The 27,516-nt window shown below is 42.4% G+C and overlaps 1 protein-coding gene across 1 annotated transcript in view; it reads left to right on the top strand.

Annotated features, from left to right (window-relative positions):
- The first annotated feature begins 3,425 nt into the window (after positions 1 to 3,425).
- LOC120515663 (cholecystokinin-like) overlaps positions 3,426 to 27,516 on the top strand; it is a 46,672-nt gene continuing 22,581 nt past the window's right edge. The window contains exons 1-2 of the mRNA XM_039736876.1: positions 3,426 to 3,576; positions 15,842 to 16,102. Coding sequence (XP_039592810.1) covers positions 15,844 to 16,102 — 259 coding nt within the window. The 5' untranslated portion in view covers positions 3,426 to 3,576; positions 15,842 to 15,843. The remainder of the gene's footprint in view (positions 3,577 to 15,841; positions 16,103 to 27,516) is intronic.

Raw genomic sequence — 27,516 nt, 5'->3', positions numbered from 1 at the left:
TCAAGCAATGGATGTGTGAGAAATGATCCCAGTAAAGCGCAGTTAAAGGACCGTTGAGCATGGAAAAGGCGCTATATAATAACATGTATTTTATTATTAATTATTATTATTATTAGTATTAAGAGTGTGGGCAGGACGCCACCTCAGCCCCGGGCACACTGCTGGCACACACGTCTGACGCTAACAGTCTCTGATTCCGATTTTATTTATTTGTTTATCTATTTTTGTCTGTTTGTTTATTTGTTTGTTTGTTCTATTATTGTGTGTCTTCGCTCCACTCTATTTGGCGGTGCGGCGGCTTTTCCTCCGAGGGCTAATTAGCCGCAAACCGACCAGAGCGCTGCGGCGCTGCGTATTGATCGCGATATCAGATCTGCAGGCGATTAAATCTCCTTATGCAGATGTTTCTTTTTCTTTCTTTTTTTATTTTAGGAGCAAACACTTCCCCAACTTTACCAACTAAGAAAAACGACCAGAAGTGCATTCTTGAACATAAATAACGGCGCCAAAATGGTCTTGCGGGACGATGAAACCAGAATTAGAAGGTTCCGGAATGATTCTAACTGGCTCCGTAAATGATCGTGGATGGATGAAAGGAGATTGGTGAAATTACAGTGGCTTCCTTATTTTAAAAGGACCCTTGTACAATGATATTAAGTTCAGGTCTTCCTGATCCTGCTTGATCGCCATAAATAAACATTTCCGTTTTGTCACGTATTAGGAGATCTCAACGCGTCTTTATCCAGCAATGGTCTACGAAGAACCACGTCACCCAATAAAAGAACCATTTAAGAATTAGGAGAACAACTAACGTCGGCTGTAAGACCACTGGAGGTTCTTCAGCAAAACATGGGAACCTAGTTGTCTGCTTGTCCTCCATGTGCAGTTACTGAGCCTGTCTATTCAGATTCTGTGCTTTTTTTTTTTTTACTCTTGTACCCTTCTTCTTCTTCCTCCTCTTCATCTTGTCCCACGTCCATGTGGGGGTCCATGTGCTTGATTAGAGCCTTCTCCACACAACTCGGCCCTGCATCTCCTCCTCAGTCAGACTCTGTTCCTTCAGATCTTCTTTAAATTTTCCATCCATCTCCGCTTTGGCCTCCGTTGCCTTTCCTTCCCTGGACTTCCATTCCCATCCTCACTCTTTGACCCACATCTTCATTGTCTCACCTCAGTGCACGTCCATACCATTTCAGCGTCCTTTCCTGTACTTTCATCTCCTCCACTTTTGTTGTACCTCTGATTGTCTCATTTCTTTTTCTGTTCTTTTTTGTAACCCCACACATCCATCTCAACACTTTCATTTCTGACACATCCAACTTCTTCTCCTTGACTGTCCATGTCTCAGCTCCATACATCATGGCTGGTCTTTTAACCTTTGTCTTAATTCTTTGATTACACAAGATTCCCATGATACATTCTTCCAATTGTTCCATCCACATAACACCCTATGGGTTACTAATTCTCTATCCTGGTCTACCACTGATCCTAGATATTTAAACTCATCCACTCTTTCCCTGTAGGCTAACTTCTGAATCCTGATCACTATTACACCTCAGATATTCTGTCTTCTTCTTTCTATTTATCTTCAGTCCTCCATCTTCCAAAGTTTTTCTCTATTCTCCCAACTTCCTTGTTTCTACACAACACAATGTCATCATCACAAAGTCTGTATCAATGGATTGGTTGTTTGTCCCATAAGTCAACACCTCCATAAGCACATCAAAGAGGTCAGGACTCCAAAAAGACCCCTGGTGCAGAACTCCTCTAACTGGGGTCTTGTCTCTTACCCTAACACTGCTTTTAACACGACTCCTCATTTCCTCACGCATTTCTCTGGTCCTCCTTTTTCTACCTTGCATCTTCAGACCTCATGATGTGGTATCTTCTCCAAATCAATAAATGCCATTTGCAAACATCTATGCTTCTCCAAACCATTCAATGATGTTCCACACAGAAGATTGCATGTCCTTCAGTTTCTTTTCAACTCTTGAAAATAAAGGTGCCAATGCGGTTCTTCAGAATGACACGATAAGGGAACCGTTTTTGGTTCCCAAAAGATCCATCCACAAAAATGTTCCAGGAAAAAAAAAATATTTTCATCCATAACATGTTCCATAAATGCTCCACGAACAGATGATAAAAGCTTTGTGAAGCGCCAGAGGGTCCCTGATTTTAAACGGTACTCAGACAATCACTCAGACTCACATCGGCCTTCCTTGATCTGTTTGTGTCCATAGCCTACTCGACATGACGCTTTTTTCTGTTTCGTCCACATATTCAGAACCTTCTCGAATCCCAAAGAACTCGTGTCATATGCAGAGAGCGAAATGTTCTTCTGTGAAGCAAGGGTGCTATGAGGAACCACACAGGCCAGTCAAGCGCCATTATAGAACCAGCGTCCTGCAGAGCGCGTGACGCCTACGACATTCGTCAGACATGTCTTACCTGACTGGCAGCAAAACCCCAAAGACTCCACTTTATATGCCAGGGACCCTTCCAAGAATAAAATGTATTTTTCTCAAGCAATGCGGAACCTCGCAACCCAGTAAAGTGCCACATCACCCGCAACACCTGGCAGCCTCACTGTCTGTGTGTCCCCGGGGTGGTGGCATCGCTCAAATGGTCGCGGCCAGCTTTTTGTTTGATTTTTTTTCTTTATGTCACAAGTCGTTTTTCCTCCCTAATGTCGATTCTGCTCTTCAGCCATTTTCACTGTTGATCGGCTCCTTTATTTTGCTCTAAATTGATAACACGAAGGTTGTCTTGCCACTTCTCTCTCGTGATTGTATTTGTCTCTTGCGCTCGTTATGGTCTGTTGTTTAAAATTCCACCTAACAGAAACAAAAGCTACCCATCATGGGAAGAGGTTACTCTGATTTGGGGTCCCAATGGATCGACCTAGGCGGGATGCCAGTCCATTGCAGGGCACGCTCACTCATTCACGGACCTGTACTTGCACAGAGAGTGCCAGCTTGGAACCACAAATGAGACCCCCGCGATGTCACTCGACTGTTTGGATCAATCGCGCAAGACGCGCAGCACGTTTCTATATTGTTCTTCTTAGGTTTTAAACGGTCCTTTAGGGCTCTTTTAAATTTATTATGGGACTCTGTTTAATATTTGAAGACATCATAAAGGCTTTAAAAGGAACATATAATATATAGTATGAGCTTTTGTCTGGCTGTCAAAACGTGTGAAGGGCTATCCTGAGTTGGCAGTTTCCAAAGATAATCCTTCCGTCCCACGGGGTCGTTAAAACACGGCGGAGTCGAGTGTGTAGGAGATTTCTCCAGTTAATTCCCCTGGAGTGATGCGCATATATCGTGCGTGCCCCGATAGCACGCAGTTAAGCATGTGGTGATCTCTCATCTGCGTCAGTGCTGTGCAAACAGATGACACCTCCGACAGAAGCCGGCGGGGTATTTAAGGGGCGGCACTGGAAATCTGCAAAGAAGTTCCACACAGTAAGACAGAACAGTACGGGACCCTGTTCATGAGCCGCGGCTCCATCTGCTACGACCGACCGACCGACCAGCCGACCGACTCTGGGAACCAAAGTTTAAAAACGAGAAGGTAAGTCGAGCCCTGACGCACCAGAGGCGTTCTGAGTTCTGCTGGTTTTCTATTTTTTATTTTCATCTGTGGATTCACACTTTTTATGTTTTCTTTTTCTCGGAAAATTTCTTAGACATATAAAGCGCTCTGTGCGCAAAGTGAGCTTTAAGCGTTTATCTCCAAACCTGCGGTAGTCCGTCTAACATTTGGCGAGTCACACTGAAAGTTCTCAGCCTGCCCATCTGTCCTTCTAAATGTATCTGTTCACCCATCTGTGATTTATAGAGCGCCTTTCTAATCTATCTATCTATCTATCTATCTATCTATCTATCTATCTATCTATCTATCTATCTATCTATCTATCTGTTATATAGTGCCTTTTACATCTATCTATCTATCTATCTATCGATTGCATAGCCCTTTTCTTACGTAGCCATCTGCTATGCAGGTACTTTTCTAATTATCTCTTATACGAGGGACGTTCAGAAAGTTTCCGCACTTTTATCTAACTCTATATATTGAGAGTTTCAAAAACTAATTACATCACTTTTCGACAAACTGTAGTCATCTTCATTTGTGAGGCAATTTTCCCAGCGCGGGACCAACTTTATAATGGCCAGTTACTCCTCCTCCCGCCTTCACCGTGTATAATGAAAATATAAAAGTGCGGAAACTTTTTGAACGTCCCTTGTATATTGTCTTTCGTATCTTACTACTTGTTTATTTTATATTGCCTTTCCTAAACATCTAGCTGGCTGTCTATTTTAGAGTTCCTTTCCTATCCATTTTTCTTTATTTTATACTGTTCTTCTACATTGCTTTTCCTTTCTATCAATTAAATTGTGCATTTATGTTCCTTTCATATGTTTATCTGACTAGTTATTTTATGCTGCCTTTTCAATCTTATTAATTGGCTGTTTATTTTATAGTGTCTTTCCTATCCATCTCTCTGTGTAAGGTTAATACTCCCTTCATATTTCTCTATCATGTAGTGCCCTTCCTAAGTTCCCTTTCTACAATGTCTTTCAACCTGTCTGTTTTATTGTGAACTTCCTAACAATCTGTCGGACTATATATCTATTTCCTATCTACGCCATTCTTCCTTTCTCATCTACTATCTGGCTGCCTGTTTTATAGTGCCTTCTATGTTTCATCTCTCTTTTTATCTGTTTTGTGCCGAAATTCATATCTATCTGCCTATTTTAGAATACATTTCCTATCTATTTTATACTGTTTTCCCAAAGGCTACCTATTTTATAGTGCCTATCCATCTTTTTATACTGCCCTTTTATATGTCTGTTTTATATAGTGCTTTCCTTTACATCTCTCTACTGCCATTCATATTTGTCTCTTTAATGACTTTTATCGACCTATTTTATAGTGCTCTTTCCAATCTCTCTATCACTAGTTTATAGTGCCTTTCATATATGTCTATTTTAATGCTTTTCATTTATTTTATAGTGCCTTTCCTATCCATCCCACTATGTATGTATCTAGTTTACATTGCCCTTCATAGCAGACTAGTTTTTAATACTTTTTATTCATTTATTTAATAGTACCTTTCTTATCCATCTCAATATGAATCTGTTTTATTCTGCCCTTTATATATGTATAGTTTAATGATTTATATCTATTTTTAGTGCCATTCTTATCAATCTCTCTCTCTCCGTTTTATGCTGCCCTTCATATATGTCTTTTGTTAATGCGGTTTATCTACCTTTTTTATGGTGTCTTTCCAATCCATCTCTATGCCATCATATATATATATATATATATATATATATATATATATATATGTGTGTGTGTGTGTGTGTGTGTGTGTCTTTTTTAATGCTTTGTATCCGTTTTATAGCGCCTTTCCGGTCCATGACTCTTTTTCGCGCTCTCTCTCTACCTATTTTAAGGCGTTACCGCTTTTATAGTGCCTTTCCTATTCATCTCTCTGTGTATTTCTTTTATACTGCCCTTCACAGTCATCTATTTTAATGCCTTTTTTTCTATCCATCTATCCTCGAGAACAGAATGCAAAATCGTTTCAGAAAGCGCTAAGCTTTGTCTCCTTTGGGCACTGCCGCCGCAAGTTATAATTTATAATTTATTATCTCGTGTATCTGTAGGGACTAAGAAGCTACATGCTTTTGAAAACGCAATGACATTTTAATTACACATGCCGTTCAATACCTATATGAAGTTTTTTTTTTCTCGTCCTGCCGCTGGTGCTCCCATATCTGCTGACTGCGCAGCTCATCCAAATGAAAAAAATAAACGAGCGGACATTGCGGCTCTCTGAGCGAGTCTGTTACTTTGGGGTGCTATATAAATGTTTTCAGGTTGAAGGCGATCTAAAACGCGTATGTCTGTATGTTGCACGTCCTAATCCTGCTGGCATCCGAGGTGCCTGATGTTTGCAGGGTCTTTCGGTCCCCAGATAATCTTCATTTCGTATTGGCAACGCAAGTCTCCATTAAGAATATTCTAAAGCGCACAACCTCGATGAGCGGCAGCTCGTCCAGGGTTGCTTTCCGACTTCAAGTTATGACATCGAACCAAAATGGCTAAAATAAATCGATTACATGATAACCGAGAAAGCGTTCAAATCATGAGAAAGGCGCTATATTAAAACGTATCATCATCATTATTATTATTAACATTTAATTGAAGAAGGAACCAAACCAGTTAGAGAGCCTATACACTTGTGATTCTTCACATCTTTTCATACATTAGTCAACACTAATCGGCGTTTAAATTGGTCTATTTTAAGATTAATTCATTTAGCAGACACAGCGCGAACGGGGACACTCGACATGGACAGCAATCGGGCGACCAGGACGCGACAGATCTGTGAAGCGGCAGCGCTAACCTCTGCGTCACATTGAAATGCAAAAAGGCAGCAAAGGAAAGGACAATGAAGTCCAGACTGACACCACAAGGAGAAAATGGACTGTAAAGCATCAAATGAACGATACAATACACGCAAGTTGGTCAGTAGGCAGCTCGAAATTGGCCCCGCACTCTTAAAAATAACGGCACTTCACTGGCTTGTATGGTTCCGCGTTGAACCAACAAGAGATTTTCATTCTGGGAAGTGTCCTTTGTATATGAAATTCCTTGTCAGGGCTTTGAAAAGGTTCCTAAAATGTGAACAAAAGAGAATTATTTAATGCATATAGGCGACCTGGCAGGGTACGAACAGATTGAGTAAACTCGCCATGAATATTATTGCGCACAGCGAGCGTTCTTTTAAATTCAGGACCCCTTTGGTATTTCACAGATCAACGATCGTCTGTTTGTGGTTATTTCTGGAGCCTGAAAAACATCTATAGGTTTGCTCTGCAACCGTCCTTTGGGTGAATCAGGTTCCCATATGACATCGCCCTGAGCCACCGCGTTGGCTTTTATTTATTTTTAAGATTGCGCTTTGCTCTTTTTCTTCATTTGGTAAAGTTCGTTGATGGATGGATGGTACTTTTAGGAATCAAAAATGGTCCCCGTATGGCATCACAATGAAGAACCACTCTGGCACCTTTGTTTTGAGTGCCCTTGTCCAAAACCGTTTCCTGCCCTGCGCCCAATTCTGTCGGAATAGGTTTGGCGACTCTGTCTGGTATCGGAATTTGAATATATGTAAATATAAATATAAATTGTTTAAAATAAATAGACGCTCTAATAGCTTAGTAATTAATCCACTGTCAGTACCCGCTTAGCCCAGTTGATGTTCACGCGATTACAGAACTTTAGAATCGGGCGCAACACGCGGGCCGCTTCTGGACTGGACGCAATTCGGTTCCGTTCATTTTTTCATTTAGCGCTGTGACAAGTTCCCAGGGAGATGCAAATACAATTTTTACAGCATCACAGTACAGTACATAATACAGTACATAATTAGAACAAATAAAGACACGTTTTTGTTTAAATGCGCCCGAAGGTAAAGCGGTTCGAAATTGGTTAACATAAATCTGTCCTTTAGTTAATTCGGTGACAGTCGCACCGGGCACAGGCACTCGCGCGTATTCACAGCATGTTAGCTGAGCTCACTTTGTGAAGTGAAAGAAGAAACTGTGCGGAAGAAGGAAAGACCCCAAACATGAAATTCGAGCTCAGCTGCACACAGTTAGTACCCGAATCAGAATTTGAACCAAACCAGGCGAGCACATAAGGGGTATGCCGAGTATGCGTTCACAACGACTAGAGACCCCAAGAACATCGGTATGTGCAGCTTGTGAGTCTTACAAACATTTTCCTTTGTACAACGGATTTTAAAACGGGGATCCAAAACCAAATCATTCACACGCGCATACAACCTACCCCTTTGCCCCCATAAAAAAAAAAACCCAGAGGGGTCCGGAATTGAGAAATATCCGCGCTCGCTGGACACAGCACCTCGTTAATATCGTCAATGGAGTCCAAGCAAACATGCACGAGGTGGTCCCACACTCTTAAAAATAAAGGGTCTGTAATGACTCTCTCCTGAAAAGATTGTCAATATGTGGACAAAAGAGAAATTTTTAATATGTAGTCGACCTAGCAGGATACAACAGATCGAGAGAACCTGAGTTGAGTCCATGTGACTGGTTGCTGTAGGAGTCTTGCTAAAATTAGAAACTCATTGGGATTTCACAAATCTCTTCAAAGTTCTTTAAAGAACACGTTACGGATATGGGCGGCACGGTGGCGCAGTGTTAGCGGTGCTGCCTCGCGATATGGAGACGGAGGTTCGCGTCCGGGGTTTCTAAATACGCGGAATTTTCATGTTTTCCCTGCACCAAAGTGGGGTTCTCCTAAAGACAAGCAACTTTGGTGATGCTAAGTTGGTCTCACTGTGTGTGTGTTCGCCCAGAGATGGACTGGCGCCCTGTGCGAGCCGGAATGGCTCCAGCGATCCTAGTCTGGATTATGCGGGTTAAAAATGACAGAACTCGTTACGGATCTAAATAAGGGGTTACATCTATTGGGGTCCAAAAATGGTTCCCTTTATGTCAATGCCCTGAAGGAAGAGTGATGTGGGGAGACTATTGGCATTGTGGACTTGGGAAAACCCAATCAAATGGTTACCAAGCCATAGTCCCCCTAGTGGCTCAAACCTAACAATACACGTTCAGGAAATCCTTCATTGGTTCTGGGATAGTTTAAAGCGCTGAGCCAACATCATCATTACCCTTGACACGGCGTCCCGCTTTTAAAGGAGGCTGAAAATTAGCATTGGTGTTGGGTTTTAGACATTAATGATACAAGTATAATTAACGATTTAAACGGATTTAAAAGGCATTGCTTATATACTGAGTATATTTGCATAATTTTTAAAATATATATTTTTATTAATGTTTTCGTGTTTAGAGCTGTAACACTGAAAAAAGAGACAAGTACCAATAAATGCAATTTGTAAGAATAAAAAGATTAAAGACATATTATCATTGTGTTTTACTCCTTTTAGTATTGATTAATAAATTGTAATCATCACAGTTACAATATATTGATACGAAAACAACTGATTAATGTGAAAGGCACTATAAAATAGATAGATATATAGATAGAAAGGCACTACATAAAAGATAGATAGATAGATAGATAGATAGATAGATAGATAGATAGATAGATAGATAGATAGATAGATAGATAGATAGAAGTGAAAGGCACTATATAATAGATAGATATGAAAGGTACAATGTAATAAATAGAGAGATAGATATGAAAGGCACTATATGATAGACAGATAGATATGAAAGGCACTATATAACTGATAAATAAATGTTAAAGATACTGTATAATAGATAGATAGATAGATAGATAGATAGATAGATAGATAGATAGATAGATAGATAGATAGATAGATAGATAGAAGTGAAAGGCACTATACAGGGTGGTCCAGATCTAATTATGCAGATCCAGATCGTCTGGATGACTTTGCTTTATGTGGGGACGATTCCAGTTTAGCGCAAAGATGATTCTCCATGTCGTCAGTTCACACACTTCTCGATGGTCCGGGATTTTATGGGTGTTTTTCTATTTAATAAACTTAATAAGTTATATTGTAATGAAAATTGCATAATTAGATCTGGACCACCCTATATAATATAGATAGATGTCAGTAATTTCCTAACCCACTTTGTACTGATTAAGGTCATGGGAGTCTATCCCAGCTAGCATCATGCACAAGGCAGGAACAAACCGGGCACCAGTCCTTTGCTTTGCCAATCCACTTACCCTGCATGTCTTTGGATAGTGGGAGGAAACCAGAAAACCCACACAAGCTCCATGTAGGGAGAGAATGAGGAATGTGAAGCAGCAGTGCTATTACTACGCCACCATGCTGCCCCGATGTAAAAACTATTATTAAGATAGGAAGCCATCGATCCACCCGATCGTCCCTCCATTTCCAAATGCAATTCTCAAATGTTCTTTCATGTTCAGCCAACGCAAACCACAAAAATCATTGAAGCTGAGATTTGATGACTTCATACACGATGATTTTGCTTCCAGTGAAACTGCATTCGATTGCATTTCGATTTGCTGCTGGGAAAGGAATAGGAAAGCCGATACAAGTGAGCCATCCACAGTCGGACGGAGCTCGAGGAGCCGGTAGTTTGTGGCCCATCGTACACTTATAAGTGTGAAGACGCCACCTCACTTTTGACCCATTTCAGTATTTTACTTTACCATAACAGGGTAACATTTCGTTGACTGTTTTCCTAAATCTCATCCATAATGATTAAGAACCATGGCACTGATCCCGGTGATCCCGTTTGAAAGAGTAAGTCGTAACCTCCTGTACTGAATTTTAGGACATGTACTGCATGGGGTCTGCGATGGACAGTCGCCCCGTCCAGGGATGGTCCTCAGTGCGTCCGACCTTTGTGAGTGTGAGAATGCTGTGTCATATTTCACAACTGCTTTTGAACCAAAACCCAAAAAAGGGACAGACGGGTGTTAGTAGGACGTGGATGCTGAGGAGGTTTTATTCTCCCCTCCACTGGATGGCAGCCATAATCACCTGAACAGAAAAAGCAGCAGAAGACACTGGGGCACCGGACTCCCACTGACCTTAACAAAGCCATCCTAAGCGCAGGCTCATGAAGTCACGACAGCCAGACATTTTCTCAAATTATTCTGTAATGCACATCGTGTTGCAGGATATTCCTCAGACTTTATGTCATATATTGCCTTATAAAGTATAGACATTCTCAAATGTACTTAATCTAATGTGGCAGCACAGAGCTCAAGGCAGTAGGCATCATGGGGCAGCCCCTGGCATACCCACCAGGCTTGAGAGGTAAAGAAAAAAATCTTACAACACAAAACGAGCCAAGCAGGACCTTAACTCAAAATCGCTCTCACCCATTTATACCCCGGCCAATAAAGAAAGTTTCAAGAAGGGTAGCAGTAAAGGGGCAGCACAGTGACAATGGAGCCTCGGGGTCCTCCCTTAATGGAATCTGCCTGTTCTTCTCCCTTGTCTGCACGGGTGCCCACCCCGGGTGCCCACCCCCATCACCACCACCCTCACAGTCCAAAGCGATGTACCCTCTTAAAAATCCTGCTTCTTTAATGTCATTAAATTGGCCTTTGTGGAAAATGGATAGTTGAACCAGTAAGGCATGGACTTTATTTCAAGTTAATGACCAAATCTGGGGTCAGTGTCCGTTTGCCCACATTGGGCCAGTGTTTTGGGGGGCAATGTTGCCCTGATATGCAAATCCCAGTATGGTCATTGTTGGCTGCTCCCATAGGACCAATATGTTTACCCTACTGGGCCTACACAGGCCTAAAGTCAGTTTGTTTGGTGGGCACATAACTGCAGTTCCTGCTCCATAAAACCTTCCTGCTACTAATTAATTAATTGAAATTTCTAGGCTGTAACTCAGTGGTTAAAAACCAGAGGGTGGCGGCCCACTAGGGGGCCTGAGTATACATTCGGCACACTGGAAGATGGCTGAAAATAACTAGAAAATTGCAGCAAAATACACATTTCACTAGAAACCAAGCCACAGCAGGGGTGTCATACTTATCTTTTTAAAGCTGAGCCCCTTCGTCATTACCCAAAATATGATACATGTGATATGCAAAGGCCACCATTTTTCTCAAAGACCACATTAGCATTCATTTCATAGATCAGATCCGTTTATAACTGAGCCAGAATACATTTACACCTGCCATTAAAATGTGTTGCCAGTGTCCGCTCGCAGCGCAGCTACTAGCCTTCTCTTCATTGTACATGTATGTATATAGTGACAATTAAAGGCATTCATTCACAATAATCCAACAAGAAAAAGTGAACGGGAGGTGACACTCCACACTGTCATAAAGAGATGTGGTATCTTATCATGATGCCAAAGATGAATTGAATTTAATCATGCTGCTCAGGGAACTCTGCTCACTTTTTAAAGCTACACGGGTGTCATGGCTGGCCACCGGTCCTTCTGTGACTTACCTGGCTGCTGCCACCGCCCTACATAATGCTTTTCTCGTCTCCGCTGACTTGACGTTTGTAGGTGCAGAGAAAACACATTTGCATTTAAAGTTGCCTTTGTTGGGAATGAGAACTGAAGAATTCCTAAACACGAGAGTCCCAGTAAATACTAAAAATGCTCACTAGAGGGCAGAAAACTGTCAAACCCTGGCTAGCCAGAAAAAGGGCAAACGTTCAATTTTAATAATTAAAAAAATAAATTAATTAACTAATTAATAAATTAAATAGACAATCCCAATACAAAATCCAAGAATGGTCAAAAGTCAAAGCAAAATGGTCAGAAAACTCCAGCAATTCAGAAATAATCAAAAGAGTAAAAAAACACACGAGAACTCACCATCCACCAGCCACATTCAATGAACCACAATGGGGTTTTTTTAGATTAATAGGGCAGAGGGCAGTCCTTTTTGGTGATGGGTAAGTGGCGCCAGCTGTTGAGGGGACCACCCACAAGACCCCTGGATTAGAGCAGAAAATACATTGGTACATTAAAATGAAATAACCAACACAATTAACATAAAAATGAACAAATCGGTCAAAGATAGATGAGAATTAGACCTTTGAACTGCAGCTGGAGGCGAATTCTGGTTGAAACATCACAGTCTTCTTTTAGAAACGCTCCTGTACTGCTGAATCCTTAGGATGAAAAAGTAGTTTCTGTAATTTAATTATTAGGAAAAATAATGAATTAATTGAGTAATTTTGTATTTTAAAATTCATTTTTTAATTTAAATTCTTATTTTCAGAAATATGTTAACGCTAGCTGTGCTATCCATCTAAGATGGCTTGCAAACTACACAAACCTCAGTATTTGCAGTGCACTATTTGGAATGTGTTTTGTAAGTCATGTAGTAATAAAATGCATTGCATATTTCTTTTCAGCTGATGGTGTATCAAACATTTGTAGTAATAAAATGAATTACAACAAATGTTTGTGATGTACCATCTGTTGGAATGAAATATGCAATGAATATGTCTCTGTTCTATGTCACGTGGCATGGGATTCATAAACACAGTGTTAATGATTGTGATGTACCATCGGTTGAAGTGACAAATGCAGCATATTTTATTGCCACAAATGTTTAGGATGCTCCATCTGTTCAAATGATGATGGCATAGCAACTGGACAGACACACTGAATCTTGCCCTTTTATTAAGGTGGATTATACTAGCTGTGCTACCCATATAAAACAGGCTGAAATCTAAATAATCAACACAGACCTCAGAATTAACATTTGCAATGTTCCATCTGTTGGAATGTATTTTGTAATTCATATACTATATGAATTACTATATATATTATAAAATGCATTGCATTTTTATTTCCAAAAGATGGTGCATCAAACATTTGTAGTAAGAAAATGCATTACAACAAATGATTGTGATGTACCATCTGTTGGAATGAAAAATGCAAACCATATATCTCTGCTATATGCCACATGGTGTGGGATTTATAAAAGCTGCATTAATATATTATTGTGATGCGCCATCTGTTGAAATTACAAATGCAGCACATTTTATTGCTACAAATGTTCAAGATGCTCCATCTGTTGGAATGACGAAGACATAACATCCAGATAGACACACAGAAACTGACCCTTTTATTAAGGTGGATTATACTAGCTGTACTACCCATCTAAGAGAGGATGAAATCTAAATAAACAACATGGACCTCAGCATTAACATTTGCAATGCACCATCTGTTGGAATTTATTTTGTAATGCACATAGTAATAAAATGCATTGCATTTGTCATTTCAACAGATGGCACATCACAAATATCTGTAGTTATAAAATGCATGACTACAAATGTTTGTGATGTGCCATCTGTTGGAATCACAAATGCAGTACACGTGTTATTTGATAGATAGATAGATAGATAGATAGATAGATAGATAGATAGATAGATAGATACTTTATTAATCCCAAGGGGAACTTCACATACTCCAGCAGCAGCATACTGATAATAAAACAATATTAAATTAAAGAGTGATAACAATGCAGAAATAACAGGCAGTAACTTTGTATGTTAACGTTTACCACCCCGTGTGGAACTGAAGAGTCGCATAGTGTGGGGTCTCCTCAGTCTGTCAGTGGAGCAGGACGGTGACAGCAGTCTGTCTGTCGCTGAAGCTGCTCCTCTGTCTGGAGATGATTCCATCCATCCATGATTGACAGGAGTCTGCTCAGCGCCCGTCGCTCTGCCACAGATGTCAAACTGTCCAGCTCCGTGCCTACAATAGAGCCTGCCTTCCTCACCAGTTTGTCCAGGCGTGAGGCGTCCCTCTTCTTTATGCTGCCTTTCCAACACACCACTGCGTAGAAGAGGGCACTCGCCACAACCGTCTGATAGAACATCTGCAGCATCTTATTGCAGATGTTGAAGGACGCCAGCCTTCTAATGAAGTATAGTCAGCTCTGTCCTCTCTTACACAGAGCATCAGTATTGGCAGTCCAGTCCAGTTTATCATTCAGCTGCACTGCCCGGTATTTATACAGTAGGTCTGCACCCTCTGCACAGTCACCTCTGATGATCATGGGGTCCATGAGGGGCCTGGTCCTCCTAAAATCTATCACCAGCTCCTTGGTTTTGCTGGTGTTCAGGTGTAGGTGGTTTGAGTCGCACCATTTAACAAAGTCCTTGATTAGGTTCCTATACTCCTCCTCCTGCCCACTCCTGATGCAGCCCACCATAGCAGTGTCGTCAGTGAACTTTTGCATATGGCAGGACTCCGAGTTGTATTGGAAGTCCAATGTATGTTGGCTGAACAGGACCGGAGAAAGTCCAGTCCACTGCTGCTGACCACAATGTCAGACCTGCAGTTCCCGAGACACACATATTGAGGTCTGTCTGTGAGATAGTCCACGATCCATGGCACCAGGTATGAATCTACTCTCATCTCTGTCAGTTTGTTCCTGAGGAGCAGAGGTTGGATGGGATTTGCCACATCGTTTGAGTTTCATAAAAGCAGTGTTAATGCAGTGGTTCTTAACCTGCGGGGCGGGCCCCCCTAGGGGGGCGAAGATGTAAAAAAAAAGAAAACAACAATCAAAAATATGAAAAAAACATCTGTTGAAACCAAAACAAATTAACTTAAACTACATTCTGATACCAGAACAATAAATATCGAGGTAGATAAAATGTCGATAAAAGTTAAGTAGGTATAATAAAATATGCATCTACATTTCAAAAAAATGTTAGGGGGGCGCTATTAAAACTGTTATGAAAACTCGGTCGCAAATATTTAAAGGATGAGAAACGCTGGTGTTAATGTTTGTGTTGTGCCATCTGTTGGAATGGCAAATGCAACTCATTTTAGTATTACAAATGTTTGTGATGTGCCATCTGTTGGAATTTCTGAGACACAGCAACTGGACAAAAACAGATACACAGATACTTCTTTTTTTATTACGGCGGATTTTATGTATAATTTCGAAAGTCATACTGTAGCCAAGTGAGCAGCCTTTGTTATCAAAAAAATCTGCAGTAACACATTTTGTATTTTGGTTAAACAAGTTATTATTTATCCCTAAAAATGTAGGCACAAGCAAAGATAACTTTTATTAGATAAAAACATTCAGGATGTTTCATTTTGTATTGTGCCCATAAAACCCATCATTGTAAAGGTATAGCAGCAAAAATACTTTGGTTAATAAATGCGCTTAAAGATAAGTATCTTTGTCTAAACTGAAATAAACGGTAAATATCATTTTTGAAGTATCCTTGTGGTTCTCCGGGGGACCTTAGAGTAATCGGAGTTGAGGGTCCTTGCTGTAACTGATGCTCTACTAACGTCGGTCCCCTTTGCCTCTTGTCCAGCTATGAACAGTGGGATCTGCGCATGTGTCTTACTTGCTGTCCTCTCGAGCACCTGCTTGGCTCGTCCGTCGGCGGGCACCGAGGGCGATGGCAGCCCCACAGCCGCACAGCTTGACCAGAGTGCCTCCGTGCTCAACAGGAATGTCCGCTCAGCCCCGATCAACGCACAGCTGAGGCCCTTCCTGAAGACGGACGGGACTGCGCAGCAACGGGCCGGCATCGGGTCACTCTTGTCCAAGTACATCAAGCAGATGATGAAAGGTAAGCCGAGCGCCGCGCCAACCGTGGGAATTGTGATCCGAATGAGTGTGTGGCAAACTGAAGCGAAACCCGCCGAATTGGGGATTATAAAAGTGCCCGTCGTCCAGGGCGGGCGCTCACCTTTGTGCCCAGGTGTGCGTTTATCTCGTTACTGAATGGCGGGACCTGAGAGGTGCTGTCTCCGCGTTACTATTGGTGAAAGAATTCTTGGCTTTTTAGTTAAACGATTACATCGCCACCTGCTGGTGAGGGGTGTTAAGGTCCTGCTCGGTTGTTTTCGTGTTGAAACTGAGATTCTTTCTCTACCTGTCGAGCCTCTCTTGTGTGTGCGAGGGACCGCGGCGTGATGTCTCCTTCCTTAATTGAGCTCTGCACTACCACTTTAGGTTAAGAATGTCTATGCTTTACAAGGCACTATATAACATAAAGATTGAGTAATATCTCTTAACACCGTGTACACTAAGGAGTAATTTCGAAAAAAAAAGTCTGTCTTTTGTGACTACACGAGCCTACGCTTACAATGGCTTTGTTAAGCGGGGGACCACTGCCCCCGTGTCTGCTGCTGTGCTGTGATTTCTGTTCATTAGATTAAATACATTTGAGAATGTCTATACTTTATAAGGCACTATATAACATAAAGCCTTAGGAATATCCTGCAACACGATGTGCATTACAGAACAATTTGAGAAAATGTCTGGCTGTCGTGAATTCATGAGCCTGCGCTTAGGATGGCTTAGTTAAGGTCAGTGGGAGTCCAGTTCCCCTGTGTCTTCTGCTGCTTTTTCTGTTCAGGTGATTATGGCTGCCATCCAGCGGAGTGCAGAATAAAACCTCCTCAGCGTCCAAGTCCTACTAATGCACGTCTACCCCTTATCTGGGGTTTGGTTTCAAAGCAAGCTGTGAAGTGTGACACGACATTCTCACACTCGCAAAGGGGCCCACCACGGCCGCAGGCTGAGGACCATCCCTGTCCATCGCAGACCCCATTCAATACATGACCTAAAATTCAGTACAGGAGGTTACGACTTACTCTTTCAAATCCCAACGTGTGCGATTTGAACTTGGATCACTGGGGTCAGTGCCACGGCTCTTAAACATTATGAATGAGATTTGAGAAAACAATCAACGAAATGTTACCATGTTAAGGTCAACTAAAATACTGAAATGGGTCAATAGCGAGGTGACGTCTTCACGGATGTAAGTGTACGATCGGCGCCGCGAGCTCCGTCTGACGTCCTGTTCCGTTCCCAGCAGCAAATCAAAAATCCGCTCGAATTTCGTGTCTGCGACCTCAGCGGATCAACGTACAGTTTCACTGGAAGAAAAACCATCGTGTATGAAGTAATTAAGACGCAGCCTCAATGTTTTTGTGGTTTGCTTTGGCTGAACATAAAAGAACGTTCGAGAATTGCATTTGGAAATGGAGGGACGATCGGGCGGATCGATGGCTTCCATTTAGATGTGCAGAACGCGGCGAGAGGGAAATGGATTGGGAAGCGCAACTTAAGACCGGCGTTGGCTACGGAGTTTTAAAATGCAAGATACTTTGAGGAACACGGAGTTAATGACACAGGATATTCTAGAAATGTAGGCAATAATTTAGTGGTCCGTTAAAAATCAGAACGGGAACCTGCGGGATATTTGAATGGGCGCATTGGTAAAGAAATGTGAGCGAGCTGATAGGTTAGGGTCACTGCTGAATTAGACTATCTATCTATCTATACTAAGATTACACTTATCTATCTATCTATCTATCTATCATATAGTGCCTTTCATATCTATCTATCATGTAGTATCATTCATGTCTATCAGTTTTTTAGTGCCCTTCTATTTATGAAACTATTATATAGTGCCTTTCCGGTCTTTTTATTGGTTGTTTAGTTCCTTTCTGTCTGTTTATCTATTATATAGTGCCTTTCACTATCTATTGAACGTGCCTCCTCCAGTACGCAGTCCTACACGGTGTTGTCCATTCTGTCTAAGTGAGAATATCCCTATTCCTAATTCCCTTCCATTTGTCCTTCACTTCAGAACAGCTCATCCACCTGAAGCTAAGTGTGTTCAGGCCCCGCCAGTATGTGGATGGGAGACCATCTTGGAAAAGCTTGGGTTGCCTGCTGGATGAGGTGTTGGTGAGGCCAGCATTGGGCAATTACCTTGTTGCCTTAATGCAGGGACAAAGACACTGTGCTGTAAAAGCTGACACCATCCTATGGATGATAACTGAGGTCCTGATTCTCTGTAGGCATCTTTTGAAAAGACAAGTTGTACCCCAAAACTGAGCACCGTAGCCTGGTCATTTTGGACCCCGTAATCATTCCCAGTCCCCCAGTGCCTAACTGTCTCTCTCACCCTTTCACCACCTAATAGCTAATGTGTACGGAGTGCACTGGTGCCATCTCATCATCGAGGTGGGTGCCGCACATTAGTGGTGGTTAAAGTGACTCCCCACTGTCTGTGTAAAGCACTTTGAGTAGTTAGATAAAGTCCTGTATGGATATCAGGAGTTCATTCCTTCATTTAGTTTTATACACATGACCAGCTGAATTCCCTACTTTCACATAAATAGGCTGGATTGCCCAATTCTGCCAGTCTCAGACACAAAGCAGTATCCCACCTTGGAGGGGCTGCCAGTCTGTGCCAGTAGTGCTCTCTCATACAGACACACACACACACACTGATTTCTTTCATATGTGGACGTACAAGGGCAGCAGCGGCAGTAGGCAGAGCGGGAGTTGGTGGCAGCGCTGACCAGGATTCTCTTCTGTTCGTCTTTCCAGTCAGGAGCATCGAGTTCACCATCGTTACTGTTTAAGCCAGTGAGCAGTGAGGAAGAAGCTATTAAAATGAAGCACATCTCTCATTAATTCCATCCTCCTCCATTTGTTCTCGTCTCACGTCCTTCTTCAAGCTCCACACTTAAAAGCAGAGCTGGCTACTCCTTATTCCCTGATCAGCTCAGTCTTGCGGCCCCCTTTGTCTCCTCCTCTTCCTCTCCATTTGGTCCTTTCCACTTTTCCACATACTTTCCCATGTCTGTGCTGATCCTTCACCCTTCTAACGTGGACGCTCAGGCCTTCCTTGACCCTAACAGGTTGCTCTCCCTTTTTCACTCCCAAAGTTTTCTCTCTTTGGTTGCCTTGTCATCCTCTAAGTTGCTTCTTTCCAGACCCTCATTTATCCTGCCTGTCATCATCATTATAGACTTCGACTGCCCAGCTGCCGCGGACCCCTACTTTATGGTTCTTGCTGTATATTTGCCATTTAATGGCTTCTGGAATTTTACTCCCACCTCCCGAAGACATGCGATTTAAGTGAATTGGCATCTCCAAATCAGCCCAGTTAGTAAATGAGTGTGCCGTGTGATGGACTGGCACCCCATCTAGGGTGGGTTTTTGACTTGCACCCGATACCGCCAAGTCCCTGAACTGGGGGTCCCAAAATGAGCTGTGTTTATTTTTAACAGCAAAGTGAATACACACCTTCTTGTAATTTATAACTGAGGATTTGGTACAAAAGGCCTGACCCCATAAGTGGGCTGCGGTGCCCCTGCTGCTGGCGCCCATTCATTGGCTGCTCTGCTACATCAACACACCAAACGTTACCTCGGCTGCCTGTAAATCCAACAGCTGTTAGATGAAAGCTCATGTATAATTGATGCCATTCTGTCAAAGGAGTTCACAAAATCTGCCATAGGGGACGTTTAGATAAACAGGGCGCAGGCAGCTGGAAACAACGCACAAGTGCCACATGCATATTTCATGAAGTGCTCCTGGTATTGAGAAGTTCATTAAACGGGGAATTTCTTGTTCTCTTTGCCACACCTCAGCGGTCAAGATATGCACCTCATGCGGAAAGGCTGTGTTGGCTTCATGTCAATTCAGAAGAAAAAAATCTGCAAAGCGCCATGATGTTCAAGTCGTTCATGAGGGTAGCTTAGGCCTGCCGCAGCAGCACCAGACTCAAAGCAGGAGGAAAGATGAAATGGCACTCCGTTAAAAATGCAAATAACAAACATTGGGTTGTGCGGACCTAACCGTTATATAGCACCTTTTTATATGCAACGCTATACCGAGGCGTTTAATGAGTAATCGGTAACGTGTTTTATCAGAACAAGAATTCAGATGGACTAAGTGACCTGGAGCTACCAAGCACATACCAAGTGCAGATTGAACTGGCAGCATCACAGAGCAGGGGGCATTGACGTACCTGGCAACCAACACTGCCTACCAGTACAGTCCAGAGCTTGATTGTGTTTATTAATGTTGATTGTGGTAAAATCCTGTAAGGCCATGAGTTTGTGGATGATTTGTCAGATTAGGCTTGGACAGTGGAAGGATGGATGGAGAAATGGAAGTGATAGTAGAAAAGCCATGAGATATGTGGTCAAAGTCACTCTATAATAGTCATTGCTTTAATGCTACATGCACAAGATCATTGGAGAAAACACAGCAACTGCAGCTGATCTTGCCGACTACGCCAATGTATTTTTGTTGTCTGGGATGTAGCAGTGCACTGATGAGTACTGCTAGTAAAGTCTTGAACTTGACTGTGTTTATCAATGATATCAGTTTTTAAAATCCAGTAATAGCACAAATATATGCAGTACATAAGATTGCGCAGAAAATTCAGTGGATGGGTGGATTTAGAAATGGAAGTGATAGCAACAACAAAATGCTTTCTGTTGTCAAATTCCCTCTATAGAAGTCATTGCTTTAATGCTACATGCACAAGATCATTGGAGAAAACACAGCAACTGCAGCTGATCTTGCCGACTACGCCAATGTATTTTTTTGTTGTCTGGGATGTAGCAGTGCACTGATGAGTACTGCTAGTAAAGTCTCGAACTTAACTCTGTTTTATTATTGGTGGCCGTTTTACAATCTAGTAATAGCATACATATACAGCACATCAGATTACGTTTATTTAATGGATGGACGGATGGATGGATTTAGACATGGAAGTGACAGTAGCAAAGCCATGCTGTCTGTTGTCAAATTCACTTTATAAAAGTCATTGTTTTAATGAGAAATGCAAAAGATCATCAGAGAAAATGCAGCAACTGTAGCTAATCTTGCCGACTACGCCAATGTATTTTTGTTGTCTGGGATGTAGCAGTGCACTGATGAGTACTGCTAGTGAAGTGTAGAACTTGACTGTGTTTATCAATTATATCAGCTTTTAAAATCCAGTAATAACAGAAATACAGTTGTGCTTGAAAGTTTGTGAGCCCTTTAGAATTTTCTATATTTCTCCATAAATATGACCTAAAACATCATCAGATTTTCACTCAAGTCCTAAAAGTAGATAAAGAGAAACCAGTTAAACAAATGAGACAAAATATTATACTTGGTCATTTATTTATTAAGGAAAATGATCAACTATTACATATTTGTGAGTGGCAAAAGTATGTGAACCTTTGCTTTCAGTATCTGCTGTGACCGCCCAATAACTCAACTAAACGTTTCCAGTAACTTTTGCTCATTCCTGCACACCGGCTTGGAGGAATTTTCGCCCATTCCTCCGTACAGAACAGCTTCAACTCTGGGATGTTGGTGGGTTTCCTCACATGAACTGTTCGCTTCAGGTCCTTCCACAACATTTCGATTGGATTAAGGTCAGGACTTTGCCTTGGCCATTCCAGAACATTCACTTTATTCTTCTTTAACCATTCTTTGGTAGAACGACTTGTGTGCTTAAGGCAGTTGTCTTGCTGCATGACCCACCTTCTCTTGAGATTCAGTTCATGGACAGATGTCCTGACATTTTCCTTTAGAATTCTCTGATATAATTCAGAATTCATTGTTCCATCAATGAAGGCAAGCCATCCTGGCCCAGATGCAGCACAACAGGCCCAAACCATGATACTACCACCACCATGTTTCACAGATGGGATAAGGTTCTTATGCTGGAATGCAGTGTTTTCCTTTCTCCAAACATAACGCTTTTCATTTAAACCAAAAAGTTCTATTTTGGTCTAATCCGTCCACAAACATTCTTCCAATAGCCTTCTGGTTTGTCCACGTGATCTTTAGCAAACTGCAGACGAGCAGCAATGTTTTTTGGAGAGCAGTGGCTTTCTCCTTGCAACCCTGCCATGCACACCATTGTTGTTCAGTGTTCTCCTGATGGTGGACTCATGAACATGAACATTAGCCAATGTGAGAGAGGCCTTCAGTTGCTTAGAAGTTACCCTGGGGTCCTTTGTGACCTCGCCGACTATTACACGTGTGCCTTGCTCTTGGAGTGATCTTTGTTGGTCGACCACTCCTGGTGAGGGTAACAATGGTCTTGAATCTCCTCCATTTGTACCCAATCTGTCTGACTGTGGATTGGTGGAGTCCAAACTCTTTACAGATGGTTTTGTAACCTTTTCCAGCCTGATGAGCATCAACAACTCTTTTTGTGAGGTCCTCAGAAATCTCCTTTGTTCGTGCCATGATACACTTCCACAAACATGTGTTGTGAAGAGCAGACTTTGATAGATCCTGTTCTTTAAATAACACAGGGTGCCCACTCACACCTGATTGGCATCCCATTGACTCGAATTTCACCTTCAAACTAACTGATCATCCTAGAGGTTCACATACTTTTGCCACTCACAAATATGTAATATTGATCATTTTCCTAATAAATAAATGACCAAGTATAATATTTTTGACTCATTTGTTTAACTGGTTTCTCTTTATCTACTTTTAGGACTTGAGTGAAAATCTGATGATGTTTTAAGTCATATTTAGGCAGAAATCTAGAAAATTCTAAAGGGTTCACAAACTTTCAAGCACCACTGTACATGAGGCCCCTGGTGTTTTGATAAAAATGCGTCTCAGCTATTCTGATACTCCTGACATATAAGGGATCACCAAAGGTTTTCACTTAGGCAGTGGTTGTCCTTCCTCTCTCCTGGATTGTTTAGAGGATTCTTTAGGTGTCTTCCCTGCTTTGACCAAAGTCCAGCTGGGATAACCACATTTACTCAGGGTCTTCTTGATATGATGTTCTTCTGCTTCCCTGTCCGCTGTGTCTGTGGGTATGGTGTTTGCTCCATGTTGTAGAGTCCTGATGACACCTTTTTTGTGTTCTAGCAGATGGCGAGAGTCAAACCTTAAATGCTGATCCGTATGCGTTGGTTTACGGTACACATCAACTGTCAAATGTCCCCCAATGCTGATGGAAATTTCACAATCTAAGAAAGCTAGCCTGTCACGTTTCACATCCTCCCTGGTGAACTGGATGTGTTTGTCCACTGAGTTGATGTGGTCAATGAATTGTGGTACCTCCTGAGATTTGATTTTCACCCAGGTGTCATCCACATACTGTACCTGAACCAATGGCTCGGTGGTGTTCCAGGATAGGATAATAGCGCCCTCTTTTCCACTTCTTCCATATACAGATTGGCCACAATAGGTAAAATTGAGGAACCCATGGCGCACCCATGTTTCTGCCTTTGGAGAAACTTGCAGTCAACTGAGACTGAGGAAGCCACTTGGATGAGTGATGAAACGTATCGGAAAAAAAACTATGTCCAGATGAACAGACTCAACTTTCTAGAATTTTCCTAACCTGGATTGTTGAGCATGCATCGAGACAATAAACAGAAAGATTTATTCTTTGTGTTCTTCAGCCGTGGGGCACATCTTCTCCATGTCCCACAGGCCCTACACAGTCCCCAAAACACACACAAAAGAAAACACAGAAAAAACCACACTCTTCTTCCTCCACTCCTCCCGACTCTGGCGCACTGAGTAGTGGCTGCAGGTTCCTTTTATAGCCCACCTGGAAGTGCTCCAGGTGATAACTGGCCTAATTAGACTGCACTTCTGGAGGTGGCTGCATTACAGCCCACAAGAGCTCAGGCAGCTGTGCAGCTCCCCCAGGAGGTGGCCATGGAGCACAACAGGGATGAGCTCCGGTGTAACACAATTGTAGCCCCGATGCAACCCAAGGGGTGCTGCCACCTAGTGTTCCAGGGGATGTAGTGTACATCCCATGGCTGCTCCCCGGATCCATTGTTAAAGGGGCATGGGTCCTGGCCGTCCACCACACATCTTGACACAAGTTTTCAAACATTTTGCGATGACACTAATTCCCATTCTGTTGATCATCATTGAGATGTTTCTACACTTTGTTTGGAGTCCACCTGTGGTCAGCTCAGTTGGCTGGACTCATTAGTAAAGACATACACTTGTCTACAGAGGTCCCGAAGTCAAGCTAAAACCAAGCCATGAGGGCAAAGAAATTGCCTGCAGACCATAGAGACAGGAGTTTATTGAGGTACACATTTGGGGAAGGCTACAAAAATATTTCTGCAGTATTGAAGTTTCCCAAGAGCACTGTGGCCCTCATGATTCTTAAATGGAAGACATTTGGAACAACCATGAGTCCTCCTAGCCAGAACAAGCAATCATTGGTGACCAAGAACCTGATGGTCCCACTGGCTTAGTTCTAGAGATCCTGGATGGAGACGACGGTGTTGAAGTTCAGCCCGGCTCCAGACAGACACAGAACATACACGTTTTATTTTCTTCTCCTTTAAAGACACAACTCAGTGCACAGATCACCTCAATAAACTTGCAGTCCTTTTGCTTCTCTTTTCTTTCTCCTTATTCTTCCACCGCCTCCACTTCTCTCCACACAAGCTCTGTCCTCTGCCTCCTGACTCCGGCTGCCCAAATGGAATGAGGCGGCCCCTTTTATAATACACCTGGATGTGCTCCAGGTGCACTCTGATGATATCCAGGGCCCCGGGATGGTCCAGGCACCCCCTGGCGGTGGCCATGGTCCCCAATAGGGTTGAGCTTCCAAGCTCCAAGTCTGTGGCCCCAATGTAATCCAGGGGGACTGCCCTCTTGAGTCCTGGGGGAGATATTGTCCCTCTCCCGGTCCTTCCTTTCTCCAGGCATCCCGGTGGGGCAAGGTCCCCAGTCGTCTGCCACAGGAGAAACCTCTTGCAGGATAACCACCACTCAATTAATGTTTTGCTTTATACAGAGTGGTCAGACAGAAGTCTCTCTTTAGTAAAAGAAACATGGAAGCCCACTTGAAATTTACAAAAAAAAAAAAAACTCCTAAAGGACTCTCATACTGTAAGAAGTAAGATCCTCTGGTCTGATGAAAGCAAGACTGGCATCATGTCTGGAGGATACCACACACCATTCACCACCTGTGCGATACCATCCTGACGGTGAGGCATGGTCATGGCAGCTTCATGCTGTGGGGTCGTTTTTCAGCCACAGGGTCTGGGGAACTAACCAGGTTTGAGGGAAAGCTTCATGGAGACCCCCTTAATGAAGAACTGCTCCAGAGTGCTCTGGACCTCAGACTGGGCCGAAGAGTCACTTTCCAAAAGGACAAAGCAAAGACAACACAGGAGTGGCTTGGGGAATGTCCTTGAGTGGTCCAGCTAAAGCCCATCTTGAACAAAATCAAACATCCTGGAATTAGGTGTCTACCAAAGGTCTCCGGCAATCGTGACAGAACTTGAGAGGGTCCAAAAAGAAGAATCACAGAATATCCCCAAATCCAGGTGTGTGAAACTTGTGGCATCAATCTGAAGAAGACATCTGGCTGGAATGGCTGCCAAAGGAGCGTCGACAAAGTACTGAGTAAAGGGTCTGAATACTTTCATCAACTGATATTTCAGTTTTTCATTTTAATAATTTTGTAAAAATGCTACTTTTTCTTTGTCATACTGGGATGTTGAGTGATGAGGGAGAAAAATGAATCTATGCAATTTTAGCACATGGCTGCAGGCAGCATAACAAAATGTGTAAAAAGTAAAGGGGTCTGCATACTTTCTGAAGGCGCTATACGCCCACTCACGCCTTTGCTGGATTTTATTGGATCAGGCAGGTACAGGATGGACGACTGTGTGGTTAGAATTGCTGTCATGAATGCCCATGATAACTGGCATCAGATGCACCACAGAAAAATAATGGCCTAAATGCCAAATGTGACTGTTCTATCAAGTTGACAATGCAATTGTGTTTTTTCCTTACCTGGAATGCTGTAGTAAACTTTGATATATGGACCAATATATGAAAATATAAGCAGTGTAGTCCCCCACGTCACAGTACCATCACTATGGTTGGTAGGAGTTACCCAGAGTGTCAGACTATGGAGACACCACCACTCAAGGGTAGGATGACTCGATAGCAGCATACATGGAATTCATTAAATCGATAAAATAACAGAAAATATTATAACAAAACCTGAATGAATAGGTGATACGGGTGGGATAGTAGTACCACCAATCTGGTAGACACATTCATATAAACCAGTGGTGGGTAAATATCATTTTTTCTCACAACCTTTAATCTCCAGCCGATCATCGTGCTGTTACCCTGAAAACCGTTATTCCTCTTCGATGAATTCAGGGGGATGGGATCTGGTGCCCCCCTTGAAGAATTGATGCTAACTGTTCCCCATGTTTCCTGATGGTGAATCGATGCCAAATGTCACCCTGGTTTTCCCCCCCATACAGGCAGCAACCAATTGACTGGCTTTACGCAAACCGTTCCCGACCCTTTCTCATTCACTTCAGTTGTGATCCACACCTCAGCTTGACCCCAATTACACATAGATCTTGACCCAAAATGGGTCGCAACTCATAGTTTAAGTAACAGTGATATAAACCAATCGTTACAAGATTCGTCATTTAACCAATCCCAGTGTACGATCAACTCTTTCAGGGCTGATGTCGACTTTTGTCAAAAGGAGGAATTGACGATGGTAATCAACTGTAAACTGTGAAAAAAACCAACCGTTACATTTTAGTTGGACTCTTGTTGCTAGAAGGAAAGTTAGATTCATTGGTTTGACGGAGCAAGGCACAAACAGCGGCAAAAATGGGCCGGACAACGGGCGAGAGATCAAAGCAAATGCGTAAAGCAAAATACTCCACAGACGACATTTTGCCTATGATCTCTGAAGTGGACTATGACTTGTCAGACTCCGATTTTGATACAAGTAATCGAAAACGAATGTGAGGTTCCAGCTTCAGCTGGTCGTGGTACTGACAATGTTCGCCAGGTAGGACTGCCACTTAACAATGATTAAAAGTAGAAACCATATTGCAATGCACTGCGACCGTGATTGCTGCTGCCCCAGCCACGTGAAGACAGCCTGGCAGCAAGCCTGCTGCACATTCTTGGCAAACTGGCAGCCACAGCATGCAGCAACAGACCTCTTATGTTGATTTCTGTGGGCAACCATTGCTTTTCAGAAACTGTTTTTTGGAAAAAATATTCAACCCTTCAAAGAGTTAAACAATACTGGTGACAAAGATCTCGCCGTACCCAATGCAATGATTACAAAACATCAAACACAAACAGGGTTGTTACAAATAATATATCCCATGCCATGTGGTGAAACATGTCAATCTACCCATTACCACCATTTAGGAATAAGCAGGA

This window comes from Polypterus senegalus, chromosome 15, assembly GCF_016835505.1.
Source record: "Polypterus senegalus isolate Bchr_013 chromosome 15, ASM1683550v1, whole genome shotgun sequence".
In the NCBI taxonomy this organism is placed as follows: domain Eukaryota; kingdom Metazoa; phylum Chordata; class Cladistia; order Polypteriformes; family Polypteridae; genus Polypterus; species Polypterus senegalus.
This window is presented reverse-complemented; position numbering and strand designations above follow the sequence as displayed.